General features: G+C 53.9%; 1 protein-coding gene across 2 annotated transcripts in view; it reads right to left on the reverse strand.

Annotated features, from left to right (window-relative positions):
* Window positions 1-16,209, reverse strand: part of tyk2 (tyrosine kinase 2) — a 116,214-nt gene that overhangs the window by 42,867 nt on the left and 57,138 nt on the right. For both annotated transcript variants that reach the window (XM_070867148.1, XM_070867147.1), the window contains 5 exons: window positions 15,293-15,674; window positions 13,512-13,694; window positions 9,017-9,174; window positions 7,482-7,605; window positions 1,102-1,306 (listed from right to left, as the gene is read on the reverse strand). In XM_070867148.1, coding sequence (XP_070723249.1) covers window positions 1,102-1,306; window positions 7,482-7,605; window positions 9,017-9,174; window positions 13,512-13,694; window positions 15,293-15,674 — 1,052 coding nt within the window. The remainder of the gene's footprint in view (window positions 1-1,101; window positions 1,307-7,481; window positions 7,606-9,016; window positions 9,175-13,511; window positions 13,695-15,292; window positions 15,675-16,209) is intronic.

The raw sequence follows: 16,209 nt of genomic DNA on the forward strand, positions 1-16,209 counted from the left end.
TAAGATTGGTCAGAACAGCACAGAACAGAAGGCGTAATATGAAAGGAAACTACAGAGCTTTGGGAGGCCATGTGACACGATCAAAGGTTTTGAAGAGGATCAAAAAGGGAAAAGAAAACCAGGATCACTGCATCTTCAATGCCTCAAGTGTCAGCCGTGGCTCAGTGGGCAGCCTCTCACCTCCGAGTCAGAAGGTTGTGGGGTTCAAGTTCCACTCCAGAGACATTAGCACAAAAATCTAGACTGAGGGGGTGATACCGAGGGAGTGCCGCACTGTCGGAGGGGCAGTACTGAGGGAGTGCCGCACTGTCGGAGGGGCGGTATCGAGGGAGAGCCGCACTGTCGGAGGGGCGGTATCGAGGGAGAGCCGCACTGTCGGAGGGGCGGTATCGAGGGAGAGCCGCACTGTCGGAGGGGCGGTATCGAGGGAGAGCCGCACTGTCGGAGGGGCGGTACCGAGGGAGCGCCGCACTGTCGGAGGGGCGGTACCGAGGGAGCGCCGCACTGTCGGAGGGGCGGTACCGAGGGAGCGCCGCACTGTCGGAGGGGCGGTACCGAGGGAGCGCCGCACTGTCGGAGGGGCGGTACCGAGGGAGCGCCGCACTGTCGGAGGGGCGGTACCGAGGGAGTGCCGCACTGTCGGAGGGGCAGTACTGAGGGAGAGCCGCACTGTCACAGGTGCTTTCAGATGAGACATTAAACTGAGGCTTTGTCCGCCCTCTCAGCTGGATATAAAAGATCCCATGGCACTATTTCGAAGAGAAGGGGAGTTATCCCCGGTGTCCTGGCCAATATGTATTCTTTAATTAACATCACTAAAACCGATTATCTGGTCATTATCACACTGCTGTTTGTGGGAGCTTGCTGTGCGCAATTAGCTGCCATGTTTCCCATATTACAACAGTGACGACAGTCCATTGGCTGTAAAGTGCTTTGGGACGTCTGGTCGTTGTGAAAGGTGCTATAGAAATGCAGTCTTTCTTTCTGCCCTCCTGTGTTTGGTGCATGGCACACGGAGTCTATAGAAAGGGCAGGAGGAGAAAAAATATAAAGAAGGAAGACATTGCCAAAGAATGGCACTGGCCCGACGATGCCCTTTACCGTGGGGAAGAGGTGGGCAACACTTCTTGACCATGTAGCTTTCGTTGCCCGATTTCAGCAGGCAGCCCTTCAGGCTCTCGAGCAGCTCCTTCACACTGGTGAACGACCGCTCCCAGCCCTGCAGTACGTAAGCATCTGCGGCCTTCCTCTCAACCTGAAACTGCTTGATATCCTGAAAACCCCCAGGGCCTCGCAATAATTCAAACTGAAAGAGAAACAGAGGAACAGTCAGTGCCAGACAAGAAAATACACACATACACAAAGACTAAAAAAACGCACTTCCCCTTTCGAAATGGAAGCCGGAATTCCGCTTCTCCGAGGTGCGATTGTCAGGGAACCGTCTTGTGGGCAGTGAAGACCGACGCTTGACTATCTCGGAAATCTTTGCTTCGAGATTCAGCTTGCTGGGGATCGGGGGGGCCAGGGATCGGAGATTGGGGGGTCGGGGCTGGAGCTCGGGGATCGGGGGGCCAGGGATCGGGGATCAGGGGGTCGGGGCTGGAGCTCGGGGATCGGGGGGCCAGGGATCGGGGATTGGGGATCAGAGATCGGGGGGTCGGGGCTGGAGCTCGGGGATCGGGGGGCCAGGGATCGGGGATTGGGGATCAGAGATCGGGGGGTCGGGGCTGGAGCTCGGGGATCGGGGGGCCAGGGATCGGAGATCGGGGCTGGAGCTCGGAGATCGGGGGGTCGGGGCTGGAGCTCGGGGATCGGGGGGCCAGGGATCGGGGATCAGGGGGTCGGGGCTGGAGCTTGAGGATCGGGGATCGGGGTTCGAGCTTGGGGATCAGAGGGCCGGGGGCCGAAGGTTGGGGCTCGGAGGGCCAGGCATCGGAGGGCCGGGGGCCGAAGGTTGGGGCTCGGAGGGCCAGGCGTCGGAGGGCCGGGGGCCGAAGGTTGGGGCTCGGAGGGCCAGGCGTCGGAGGGCCGGGGGCCGAAGGTTGGGGCTCGGAGGGCCAGGCGTCGGAGGGCTGGGAGCCGAAGGTTGAGGCTCGGGATCGGAGGGCCAGGGGTCGGAGGCCGAGGGTTGAGGCTCGGAGGGCCGGGGACCGGGGGCCAAGGGTTGGGGTTTGGAGCTCAGAGGGCCAAGGCAGCCAACGGGCTGCAGTTTGGACATCCCTGAATTACTCCTTTGAAATAACACTCAGATATCCAGTATAATCAAGGCTGAGATCGATAGATTTTTGGACTCAAGGGGAATCAAGGGATATGGGGATCGGGCGGGAAATTGGAGTTGAGATCGAAGATCAGCAACGATCTTATTGAATGGTGGAGCAGGCTCGAGGGGCTGAATGGCCGACTCCTGCTCCTAGTTCTTATGCTTTATGCTGTACAAGTTTTTTCATGAGCGCGCGTGCGAGTGAGGGAGCGCACAAATTACTGGTTTACTGACGACTTCTGCCAGTCCTTTACTATCTGTGCTGACAGAATAACTATTAACGCATTTGTTAATATGACTGGTTCCTCACTGGTAAATGAAATTTTAACATGAAATTTTACAGAATTAAGTGGATAGCAGCCGGATAAATTGACTCAAGTCCAGAAACAAACAGAGTGCTGAAACGCCCCAGCGGGTGAACAGGAGAAACCACAGAGTGTCGGGCCCCTCTGGGTTGGGTTCAGAAGTTTGGGACCTCGCAGCCAGCATCGGAATTTGAGCACAATGGAAACAGACACTGCGCTGGAAGTCCAAGGGTGCGCTGCACTGTCGGGGGGTCTGGGGCTGAGATGTTGGGGGGGTCTGGGGCTGAGATGTCGGGGGGTCTTGGGCCGAGATGTTGGGGGGGGTCTGGGGCTGAGATGTTGGGGGGGTCTGGGGCTGAGATGTTGGGGGGTCTTGGGCTGAGATGTTGGGGGGCCTTGGGCTGAGATGTTGGGGGGCCTTGGGCTGAGATGTTGGGGGGGTCTGGGGCTGAGATGTTGGGGGGGTCTGGGGCTGAGATGTTGGGGGGGTCTGGGGCTGAGATGTTGGGGGGGTCTGGGGCTGAGATGTTGGGGGGTCTGGGGCTGAGTTGTTGGGGGGTCTTGGGCTGAGATGTTGGGGGGCCTTGGGCTGAGATGTTGGGGGGCCTTGGGCTGAGATGTTGGGGGGGTCTGGGGCTGAGATGTTGGGGGGGGTCTGGGGCTGAGATGTTGGGGGGCCTTGGGCTGAGATGTTGGGGGGGTCTGGGGCTGAGATGTTGGGGGGCCTTGGGCTGAGATGTTGGGGGGCCTTGGGCTGAGATGTTGGGGGGGTCTGGGGCTGAGATGTTGGGGGGGTCTGGGGCTGAGATGTTGGGGGGGTCTGGGGCTGAGATGTCGGGGGGCCTTGGGCTGAGATGTTGGGGGGGTCTGGGGCTGAGATGTTGGGGGGGTCTGGGGCTGAGATGTTGGGGGGCCTTGGGCTGAGATGTTGGGGGGGTCTGGGGCTGAGATGTTGGGGGGGTCTGGGGCTGAGATGTTGGGGGGGTCTGGGGCTGAGATGTTGGGGGGGTCTGGGGCTGAGATGTCGGGGGGCCTTGGGCTGAGATGTTGGGGGGGTCTGGGGCTGAGATGTCGGGAGGTCTGGGGCTGAGATGTCGGGGGGCCTTGGGCTGAGATGTCGGGGGGCCTTGGGCTGAGATGTCGGGGTGGGGGGGACCTTGGGCCGAGATGTTACACTGAGGTGGTGTCACCCTGGGCAGGTAGACATCAAAGGTGCGGTGGCACCCATTAAAGAACAGGCAGAGCTTGCGCCCAGTGGCCCTCCAGCCAAAACCTAAAGCAAATTGACCAGTTTATCTGGGGAAGCTGCTGGCACAGAACGGGCGGTTGTGTTTCTGACATTTCAGCAGTCACCACTCTGGTGGTGATTCATGACTCGGAGACGCTCCCCCGAGCTCAAATGCTGCAACAGTTGTTTGATCAGTTTAGAGCTTTAATGCTTCACACTGGACCCTTTTGAAGGGTTTCCAGTTGAAGTGTGAATTTGTCCTCTCGCGCACACAACAGCCGCTTTATTTCCTGCATTTTCTGTTGCCCGGGACTTCGGGGGCAGGCAGCAGTTACTGTGCTGACAATGGCCATCATTGAGCTTCCTGATTCTGTTGTGTTCTTATCTCCATCATTAATCTGACTGAAATATAGCCTGCAGCTTATTAACAGGAACATCTTTGTTCCCCATGTAATGGGCTCAAGTTATTTCATTATAACGCATGGTGCTGAACACAACACCAATTAACTCATCCTGCTCACTTGTTACTGTGAAAGGCTCTCGACTGCTAAATTACATTTTAAGTTTACAGAACTAAGCTCCTGTGAAGCTGTTCATGGTAAGTCAAACAAGGCCCTCTGTGTTACACCATGCAGCGCTCAATGTTTTATTCCGATGCTGCACTGCCTGACTAAGTGTGTAACATATTCTCACACACAACAATTGCCCTCGGCACTCAAACAAAGACAAGTACAAGAATTGTAATGAGACAGGATGTAGTGATGGAGTGCGACAAAGCGATGGCCCATGAACGGTCCTGGGTGAGGAATGGCTGCTCCCTCGAGCAGCGGTCCTTGTGTGTGAGACCGGACAGCGATGGGCAGGGCTCGTGTGCGCCAGGCCAGACAGCGATGGACGGGCCGTGCGTGTGTGTGAGACCAGACAGCAATGGGCAGGGCTCGTGTGAGAGACCAGACAGCAATGGGTGGGCCGTGTCTGAGACCAGGCAGCGGTGGGCGATCCGTGTCTGAGACCAGGCAGCGATGGGCGGTCTATGCGTGTGTGTATGTGTGTGTGTGTGTGTGTGTGCCAGACCAGACAGCGATGGGCAGTCCGTGCACGTGTGTGTGTGTGTGTGTGTGTGTGTGTGTGTCTGAGACCAGACAGCGATGGGCGGGCCGTGCGTGTGTGTGAGACCAGACAGCAATGGGCAGGGCTCGTGTGAGGGACCAGACAGCAATGGGTGGGCCGTGTCTGAGACCAGACAGCGATGGACGGGCCGTGCGTGTGTGAGAGACCAGACAGCGATGGGCAGTCCGTGTGTGTGTGTGAGGGACCAGACAGCAATGGGTGGGCCGTGTCTGAGACCAGGCAGCGGTGGGCGATCCGTGTCTGAGACCAGGCAGCGATGGGCGGTCTATGCGTGTGTGTATGTGTGTGTGTGTGTGTGTGTGCCAGACCAGACAGCGATGGGCAGTCCGTGCACGTGTGTGTGTGTGTGTGTGTGTGTGTGTGTGTGTGTCTGAGACCAGACAGCGATGGGCGGTCTATGCGTGTGTGTATGTGTGTGTGTGTGTGTGTGTGCCAGACCAGACAGCGATGGGCAGTCCGTGCACGTGTGTGTGTGTGTGTGTGTGTGTGTGTGTGTCTGAGACCAGACAGCGATGGGCGGACCTCGGGCTTTTTATTTTTCCCCCGCAAAGTGAGGAACGAAGAAACAAAGCAAATGACGACCCCCGAACCAATGGTTAAAGGCTCTCCCCAAACCCTCGGTGGGGCCCGCTACAAACGTTAATGAGGCCGGCTGAAACACAACACTTTGTGTGACATTCATCAGTGATCTTAATGTAACGGAGGGAAACCTTTGGGCTTTTAAGAGCCTATCTTCCAATCCCTCGTCTCCATTAATGCTGTGATTTTTTTTTTAAAAAGCAAAGCAGCAAGCACTTCATGGAACCATTTGGACCAGGCCCCATTTGACATTAAAATTTAAAAGCAAATCCATTAGTGATACTTGGCCCGGCTCCCATCTTCTCGTGTTACTGATGAGCAAGCACTCAGCATTGCTGGCTTCAGTGAGCCCGGCCACATTATTGCACAAAAACCACTGAGTGGACATTTCCCTCTTGAAACATACAACATTCTTACAGGGCTTGACAGGGTAGATGCTGGGAGGATGTTTCCCCCGGGCTGGGGAGTCTAGAACCAGGGGTCACAGTCTCAGGATAAGGGGTCGGCCATTTAGGACTGAGATGAGGAGGAATTTCTTCACTCAGAGGGCGGTGAATCTTTGGAATTCTCTGCCCCAGAGGCCTGTGGAGGCTCAGACTTTGAGTATATTCAAGACCGAGATCGATAGATTTTTGGATATTAAGGGAATCGAGGGATATGGGGACAGTGCAGGAAAGTGGAGGTAGATCAGCGGTGATCTTATTGAATGGTGGAGCAGACTCGAGGGGCTGAATACCTAAGAACATAAGAAATAGAAACAGGAGTAGGCCATCTGGCTCCTCGAGCCTACTCCTGCTCCTAATTCTTATGTTCTTAAAAAGAGAGAAACCTTTTTCCAAAAGTATTGGGATGAAATGAATGTGAATGTTTTGAACCAGTGTCTGTAATTGTTTACAGTAAAAGCCATGAACGCTGGTGACTGGGACAAGTGACTGAGGTGGGGCCACATGGTGTGTGGGACCCTGTGAATTTCCACACGTGTGAGTAGCGTGATTCACCCGCCTGAGATCCACCAACGCCCTTAAACACGAGTTGCTGAGCGGGACCGCGAGATCTGCCGGTATCACTGGGGAGACGAGCTGCGAGGAGCTAAAGGGAGCTGAATTGCTGACAGCGTGGGCGGTTGCCATTTCAGTATTTACCCGCAGTATCAGTCATCTCGGCTGTGTGTACAAAACATGGCGCTGGGCCTGATCACAGGGTCCCGCACGGAGCAGTGGGAGGGCAGTCAGCGCTTCCCATCTTCTTTACACAAAGTTCTTGCTCTCTCTCTCTCTCTGGCCTGCCACTGTGTGAAGATGCTGAGCATTTCCCCAGCCTCAATGCCCCACCCCCCAACCCAGTCAGACACAACGCACGTTGCAAGTACACCTGGGACAGAGTGTGGGGAGAAAGCACCTTGAACCTTGACACTCCTCCTCCCCCCCGCCCCGCCTCCAGCCCCACGTATAGTCACACCCACACACTGCCCCCAGCCCCACGTATCGTCACACCCACACACTGCCCCCAGCCCCACGTATAGTCACACCCACATACTGCCCCCAACACCACGTATAGTCACACCCACACACTGCCCCCAGCACCACGTATAGTCACACCCACACACTGCCCCCAGCACCACGTATAGTCACACCCACACACTGCCCCCAGCCCCACGTATAGTCACAAACACACCGCCCCCAGCACCACGTATAGTCACACCCACACACTGCCCCCAGCACCACGTATAGTCACACCCACACACTGCCCCCAGCCCCACGTATCGTCACACCCACACACTGCCCCAGCCCCACGTATCGTCACACCCACACACTGCCCCCAGCCCCACGTATCGTCACACCCACACACTGCCCCCAGCACCACGTATAGTCACACCCACACACTGCCCCCAGCACCATGTATAGTCACACCCACACACTCCCCTCAGTCATACGTCAAGTGCTGATTGACCAGTAACCTGTGCAAACAGCACACATACCTCGGGCTTTTCCTTGCTCACAACGGTCATGATAATCTTATTGAAGTCTAAAGCACTCCATCGCAGCACGTACAGCCCCTCCTTGTTCTCCTCTCGACGGAGCTTGTTGGTGACGAAGTGTGGTCTGTGGGAACAGGAAGGAAAAGGTTGACGGTCCACCGTGGCTGCAGTGTGTACCGTCTACAAGATGCACTGCAGCAACTCGTCAAGGCTTCTTCGGCAGAACCTCCCAAACCCACGACCTCTAGAAGGACAAGGGCAGCAGGTGTATGGGAACACCCTCGAAGTCGCACACCATCCTGACTTGGAAATATATCGGCCGTTCCTTCATCGTCGCTGGGTCACAATCCTGGAACTCCCTCCCTAACAGCACTGTGGGAGCACCTTCACCACACGGACTGCAGCGATTCAAGAAGGCAGCTCACCACCACCTTCTCAAGTGGCAATTAGGGATGGGCAATAAATGCCGACCTTTTTAGCGACGCCAGCATTCCATGAATAAATATATAAAAATCTCTCCTTACTGTTAATCGTTTACATTCGGGTACAACAAGGAATAAAGTTACAAAAGGTTGTCAATTTCGAGAAGTGTGAGAACGGAGTTCCCACTCAGTGGATCAATGGACCTCCCGGAGTTTGTTACTGAGCCACACACTGTCCCTGGTGTGCAGCGAGTTACAACTCACAATTGGCCAAAGGTGAGGTGGGAATCGGCCGAGTGGCTCCTCAGCGACCCCTGATGGAAGGTGCCCGCCTGCCAAAAGCGGAGAGGGGATCAGTGGGATGCTCTGCATAGTCGAAAAACCTGTCGACTCACTCAGCTCACACGTGAAGCGTGGCCATGTGCCGGGGCCAACCAGCAACTTGCAATCGTACCCTACCATATCGTATTGTACCATAGCATTCCATTCCACACCGTACCTGCCCCGGGAGTGTTTGATGGGACAGTGTGGAGGGAGCTTTACTCTGTATCTAACCCCGTGCTGTACCTGCCCTGGGAGTGTTTGATGGGACAGTGTGGAGGGAGCTTTACTCTGTATCTAACCCCGTGCTGTACCTGCCCTGGGAGTGTTTGATGGGACAGTGTGGAGGGAGCTTTACTCTGTATCTAACCCCCTGTACCTGCCCCGGGAGTGTTTGATGGGACAGTGTGGAGGGAGCTTTACTCTGTATCTAACCCCGTGCTGTACCTGCCCCGGGAGTGTTTGATGGGACAGTGTGGAGGGAGCTTTACTCTGTATCTAACCCCGTGCTGTACCTGCCCCGGGAGTGTTTGATGGGACAGTGTGGAGGGAGCTTTACTCTGTATCTAACCCCGTGCTGTACCTGCCCTGGGAGTGTTTGATGGGACAGTGTGGAGGGAGCTTTACTCTGTATCTAACCCCGTGCTGTACCTGCCCCGGGAGTGTTTGATGGGACAGTGTAGAGGGATGCTAACACTGGGTGCCTGAAATCGGAAGAGTTCTATTTCCCAGCATGAACATCGCTCACCTCGAGGGAACATACAAACCCCGATGGGCCACACCGACACTTACTGCATTGGCCCGTGGATGCCGCTGGTGATGCTCAGGACGACGCGTGGAGACGCCACCTCGTGACACAGGTAGTGGTGTGAGTCGGTGGTCAGGCGAGAGTAGCCATCGATCAGCGAGGCGAAGGACAGCGCTCCTGTGTGTGAGGGCAGTACCAGGTCCTGCAGATACCAAGAGGAAGGGCATTAGCTTCGGCGAACATTATGCCTGAAGACCAGAGAGCGGACACACTGTGCAAATGCCTTGATGCAGCTTTTCAAACTGCGACCCGTGAGAGCATCAAATGTCTGTCCTTGTGAGGCCAAACCTGTGAGCACAGCACCTCTGGCATTCGATATTTCTGTCTTTGTTGACTTAGTCACTAGTTATTTCAGTTTGTTAATACTTTCTGCAATGATATCATTGTTTACCTTTGAGTAGCTAACACTGTTTTTTGCAAGTTGGGAGCAAGGATCCCAGAACTGTGCCAATATTTGCAAGGGATGCCCAGGACCAGATCAGTATTAGCAGCAGGTCCTGGAGACCCCGCCAATGTTGATGACAGGTGTCCCATACAGTTAAGCTCGAGAACGACTGCTATACACTCATTAACATCCATTCAAATTGTCCAAGTTGGGATTTTGAAAATAATCATCCATTCAGACGCACGTGTCTAATTCTCAATGAACAAAGTGGAGAAATGGTTGGTGCAGTAATGCAATTTGGCCCTAGATGTCCCTAGTGAGCTTCAACTTTACCAAGTCTGCCGGTGACATCTAGTGGTGGTACAGCCATACTACAACAACTTGCATTTATACACGGCCTTTGACGCAGTAATACATCCCGAGGCGCTTCATATTTGATACCGAGCCACATAAGGAGATACGAGGGAAAGGTGACCAAAAGCTTGGTCAAAGAGGGAGGTTTTAAGGAGTGTCTTAAAAGAAGAGAGAGAGGCGGCGAGGGAGTTCCAGAGCTTGGGGCTTTGGTGTCAGACGGCACGGCCGCCGATGGTGGAAATCGAGGATATCCAAGAGGCCAGATTGGTGGAGCTCAATCACCAAGTCGACTTCATTCCTCTCCCCACTCCTCACGGCACTGACTCTGACTGGGGTGGGATTTTCAGGACACCAGCAGCTCATATTGCCCAGAGGAGCAGTCGCTCCTCATCCTGTTGTCAGCCTGGTTTCCATGCGTGCTTCCCAGGAAGAGTCACGACACTCAGCAAAAAAAAAAAAGATGGATAAAGAAGTCAGGCTAACTAAAGATGATCTCGGGATTAATATTTACTGGCTGGGGGTGTTTTCGCGAAAAAAGAGAAGGCTGTGGGGGTGACTGAGGAAGAGGACTTCAAAATTCTGAAAGGGTTTGACGGGGTAGATGACTTGGATGTTTGTGGGGGAATCCAAACAGTCAGTCACTAATAAATCCAACAGGGAATTCAAGATAAACTTCTGGTTAGAATGTGGAAGTTGCTATCACGGGGAGTGGTTGAGGGGAACACCATCGATGCATTTCAGGGGAAGCTAGATAAACACGAGGGAGAAAGGAATAGAAGGATGTGGTGATGGGGTGTGATGAAGAGGGGCGGGAGGAGGCTAGGGTGGAGCAGTGGGGCCGAGCGGCCTGTTCCTGTGGTGTCATACGATGTAATCAGGAGCAGGAAACAGGGCCGGATATTTTCCCTCAGGTTAATTCTAGTGCCTCTGCCCCACCCCACCGCCCCCCCCTCCCGCCCCAAACACCCCGATAGCAATCGACTGACTGAGGACAGTCGGGGATTCAACCTCCAACATTTCAGATCCCCATCTTGCTTTGCATGCATTCCGCAGTTTGAATTTTTCCTCCCTGTTTCTCGGACTCATTGAAGAGACAGCTCAAAGTTGCAATGGGAAGAGTGCAGGCCTGATATTGGGGAAGGATGAGATCAAACGGACTGAAGGGCATCTGAGAAAGGACGTTCTTGCTATTGAGGGAGTGCAGCGAAGGTTCACCAGACTGATTCCCAGGATGGCAGGACTGACATATGAGGAAAGAGTGGATCGACTAGGATTATATTCATTTAGAAGGATGAGAGGGGATCTCATAGAAATATAAAATTCTGACAGGGCGGGACAGGTTAGATGCAGGAAGAATGTTCCCGATGTTGGGGAAGTCCAGAACTAGGGGTCACAGTCTAAGGATAAGGGTTAAGCCGTGTAGGACCGAGATGAGGAGAAACTTCTTCACTCAGAGAATTGTGAATCTGTGGAATTCTCTACCACAGAAAGTTGAGTCCAGTTCGTTAGATATATTCAAGAGGGAGTTAGATGTGACCCTTGCGGCTAAAGGGATCAAGGGGTATGGAGAGAAAGCAGGAATGGGGTACTGAGGGAATGATCAGCCATGATCTTATTGAATGGTGGTGCAGGCTCGAAGGGTCGAATGGCCTACTCCTGCACCTATTTCCTATGTTTCCACGTTTCAACGCAAGCGAGACAAGGCAAGTAGGCAAGAAACAAGCCACAGTAAGTGTTCTGCAAGCTCACTGACTTGGAACTGTAGCCCTGAGTAGGTTTACAATTCAGCCATGAGAAATACAGCATGCCTTCCCACATTTCCGGTGTGACTCACTGCAATGGAACTCGCATCACCCGATAGTCAGGCTCTGCTGCAGAATCTTCAGTTACAGGGACAACTGCTCCAGATCGGAAAACAACAGCGGGACAGTTAGAAACAGAACGCAGGGCTCAGCTCTGCTGCTGAGAAATGTACTCCAGGTGGAGCTAGGGCCGTGGAAAGTGGATCGCTGGAGACGATTTCAGTAACAGCAGCTCTCATGCCGCAATAAATCAAAGTCTTTCAAACAAAGAGGGGAAAAATAATCCCTTTTAATTGTTTTCTCTTCACTCGAGCTCTCAAACCACAAGGGCAGGGAAGCTCACTACACAGGTTCTGCCCACAGTTCTCGCCACGCAGTCTCCGCGTGCTCTCCCTCAGCACAATATATCCTTCTCAAACTCGTTCTATCCCAGGATCTCAAAACTAGCCGCAAATTTGGCATCATTGAGTGTCATTAAATGCGTTTGCCTCGCCGCCTCTCCCACCCTTCAATCTGCAGTGGGCGACATTCAGCACAAACCCTGGCCCTTCACTCACGTCCCTCAACTGAAAACAAAACAACTCTCTGTTGTTTTTGTTGCACTGTCTGTATTTCTGACAGCACGAGGGAGGTAAAGAGAGTCACTCCATGGGCCAGATTCGAAAATTTCCTGTGCCGTCACAGTGTTTCCCCGATGACAGTGTCACCTCCCTCGCATCACGGCCAATCCCCACCCACACCGGGGCAATCAGCACTTCAGTCAGAACCACCTTGACAGAAACAAATCCGTACAGGACAGGTGCATATTGTAAATAGTTCCATTGTTTTTAAATAGAACTCAATCAGTACGTGTTTCCTTGGAGGACCCGCACAAGCATTCGAGGAATCCCATTGGTCCCGCCAGCCTCAGACACCGACACCAGGACCCCCAGACACCGGGACTCCCACAGGCCCCGGACCCCGGACACCAGGACTCCCACAGGCCCCCCGACTCTCAGGCCCCAGACCCCGGGACTCCCACAGGCCCCCGACTCTCAGGCCCCGGTCACTGGGACTCCCAGACCCCGGACACCAGGACTCCCAGACCCTGGACACCAGGACTCCCACAGGCCCCCGACTCCCAGACCCCGGACACCAGGACTCCCACAGGCCCCCGACTCTCAGGCCCCGGACACCGGGACTCCCACAGGCCCCGGACCCCGGGACTCCCACGGGCCGCCAACTCTCAGGCTCCGGACCCCGGTACTCCCACAGGCCCCGGACCCCGGACACCAGGACTCCCACAGGCCCCCGACTCTCAGGCCCCGGACACTGGGACTCCCGGAAGTGCAATCCCCTCAGTAAGTGACAGAAATAAATGTTGCTCAAGCATTCAGGAAGGAGTCGAACTCCTCGAGTCTCTTCGCCGGGAGCACATCAAGTACAAACAGCGGAAGGAACGCACAACAAATCGAGCACTCCACCCACTCCTTCAACCACCACCTGCCCCACCTGTCACCGAGTCTGTAGATCCCGCACTGGGCTCATCAGTCACCTTAGAACTCATGTTAGTGTGGAAGCAAGTCTTCCTCGACTCCGAGGGACTGCCGAGGAACTCACCCAGCTCCCCTGATGGCTCGGGAGGTTTGACTCGTGAGCCAGGCAAGCCAGCAAGGCCCCAGGTTTGATTCTGGGTCCGCGTTCCGTGAGCTAACCCCGGCTGCCGGCAAAGCAGTTCAGGATGTCCAAGGATCGGGAAGACAAAAATGGCCAGGGTTCCCAAACCGGATGGCACTCCAGCGATCCCCATCAGAGTGCGTGTGGTTTGAGGACAGGACTGGGATCACGGTGGACAAGGAGTCGGACTATGAGCAGCAGCCTAGGAAACAAACACCAGCAAGGAGGGGGGGGGGATGGGGGGATGGGGGGGGAACACGTCAGGATGGACAGGTTACTCACCAGACACTTGTTGTCCTGCCGATGGACACCCACCCTGCAGTCAGTGATGACGATGTGTGTAATCTCCTTGAAATCACAGAAATAGATCCACGGCTTCTCAGTGAACTCCACTGCTTGGTTTGATTTATTACTGCGACTGTCTGCTGGTTTTCCCTTCCACCCGGTCTTTTTGATGGGCGGAGGCTATTTTTTAAAAAAAAGATACATCTATTAACACAACACTTGCATTGTACAAGTTCTGCTGGAACTGGATTAATATCGCTAAATATCACTTACATTTAACTTTGCATCTGCCACAAGTGTCACACTTTGAAGCTTTGAAGCTTTGAAGGATCATTTTCCATTTGTAACAGAGAGAGCACGAGAGCGAGCGCGAGAACAAGAGCGAGAGCATGTCAAAGCTGAAGCCTGAAATTTACAAACAGGTACAATTACCTGGCCCTACCTGTTGGGACCACTTTGCCCACAGATAGAGCTTGGGCTTGTAGGGACAGCCCAGGCCAGCAATAGAAAGCGTTCGACTCCAGGCTACTAATGGGCGACAACACAGTGATCCGCTGGTATTGACTGAAGAGCCATAACATGTAGCTTTCGAATATAACAGGACGCGGCCTCAAAACACCGGCCTGAAAACTATTGGCAAACAGCCTGTGTTCAGGTTGTACATTTCAGAGACATTCCCAAAATGCCCAGGTGGCTCCCTGAATAAGTGCACCACCTGTAAGGCACTGAGTGACAGGGACCAGGCAGATCACAGGTTCATTGCCAAATCTGTGCTGGAGTAACTGGTCTGGGCAGTGCCCGAGAAAGCACTGCAATTGGTCTCAGCATCCCGGCGGGGAGGGGGGTGCGCAGGGTTGGAACAGTGAGGGGAAAAACAGCACAATTCTAGTGTCAAGATTTTCCAGCGAGAATCATATCATTTTCAGTGGCCCCACGGAAACCAAGATTTGAAAACCACAGGCTCATTGTGAAAGAGAGAGACTGGGGGGAAAAATACATCAGCCAGATTGGCCACATTTAGCCCAAAGTCTGTGACCCCTGTTGAAAATTGGGTCACGTAGTCAGGACATGGATCAAAAATCACTTATGATACCCTCCGCATGAGAAAAAGAGCAATTAAAGTCACAGGGGAAACTGAGTTAAAAGAAAGATTGAATTTCTATAGCGCCTTTCACGATCACCAGGCGTCTCAAAGCATTTTACAGCAAATTAAGTACTTTTTGAAATATTGTCACTATTGTAATGTGGGAAACATGGCAGCCTATTTGCGCACAGCAAGCTCCCACAAACAGCAATGTGATAATGACCGGATAATCTGTTTTATGATTGTATTGAATTGAGGGATAAATATTGACCCTCGGACATATGGGATAACTCCCCTGCTCTTCTGCAAAATAGTGCCGTGCGATCTTTTACATCCGCTAGAGAGAGCAGAAGGGGCTTCGGTTTAACGCCTCATCCGAAAGATGGCACCTCTGACAGTGCAGCGCTCCCTCAGTACTGCCCCTCCAACAGTGCGGCACTCCCTCAGCACTGCCCCTCCGACAGTGCGGCGCTCCCTCAGCACTACACTGGAGCGTCAACCTAGATTTATGTGCTCAAGCCCCTGGAACCCACAACCACCTGACTCACAGGCGAGAGTGCTACCCACTGAACCACAGCTGACAAAGAGCAGACACCTAGACTGAGTTTTGCTCTTGGAATCTGCAGGTTAGGAGCATTTCTCTGTCAATGTCAGAGCCATGCCGCCATTCCCAGCCCTGAAGCTGGGTGCTCACCTCCTTCTGGGTCAGTCTCCACTGAATGCCCTCTGTCCCAGTCACCAGCACCTCGAAGCCCTGGGTGAGCTGCGTGGGGGAGAGCAAGTCCTCGGTGGTCTTCACGTAGTGCCGATTGTTGATGTAAGGGGCGCGGCTGCTCTCGGGTAGCACCTCCAGGTATGGAGCCCGGAAGATCTCGCCTCCGAAGTTGCTGCACAGGTTCTCCAAGGTGGACAGATACTTGAATATGATGTCGTGCTGGATCACCTTCCCGGAGCCCACCACCGGCAACTGGAAGCTCCGCACAAACTTGCGAAAGCCTCGTTTTAGGCGGATCTTGGTCAGGGCGTTGCACCTGTCGATTTTTGCACGGAATGTCTTCGGGATGCATCCCTTAAAACTGATCGCAGAGCAGAGAAAGGACGCTGATTAGTGCAAACATCTCAGATACGTTAACATAAGAAGCAGGAGGAGTCGGCCATTCGGCCCCTCGAGCCTGCTCCGCCATTCAATACGATCATGGATGATCTGATCATGGACTCAGCTCCACTTCCCCGCCCGCCCCCCATAACCCTTCACTCCCTCATCGCTCAAAAATCTGTCTGTCTCCACCTTAAATATACTCAAAGACTGAGCCTCCATAGCTCTCTGGGGCAGAGAACTCCACAGATTCACGGCCCTCAGGAGAAGAAATTCCTCTTCATTTCCGTTTTAAATGGGCGACCCCTTATTCTGAAACTATGCCTGCTAGTTCTAGATTCCCCCACGGGGGGGAAACATCTTCTCTTCATCGACCCTGTTCAGTCCCCTCAGAATCTTATACGCTTCAATAAGATCACCTCTCATTCTTCTAAACTCCAATGAGTGTAGGCCCAACCTGATCAACCTTTCTTCATAAATGAGAGAGACCAAGTGAATAAAAGCAGCTCCCTGGT

This window comes from Pristiophorus japonicus, chromosome 24 (assembly GCF_044704955.1).
Source record: "Pristiophorus japonicus isolate sPriJap1 chromosome 24, sPriJap1.hap1, whole genome shotgun sequence".
Lineage (NCBI taxonomy): Eukaryota > Metazoa > Chordata > Chondrichthyes > Pristiophoridae > Pristiophorus > Pristiophorus japonicus.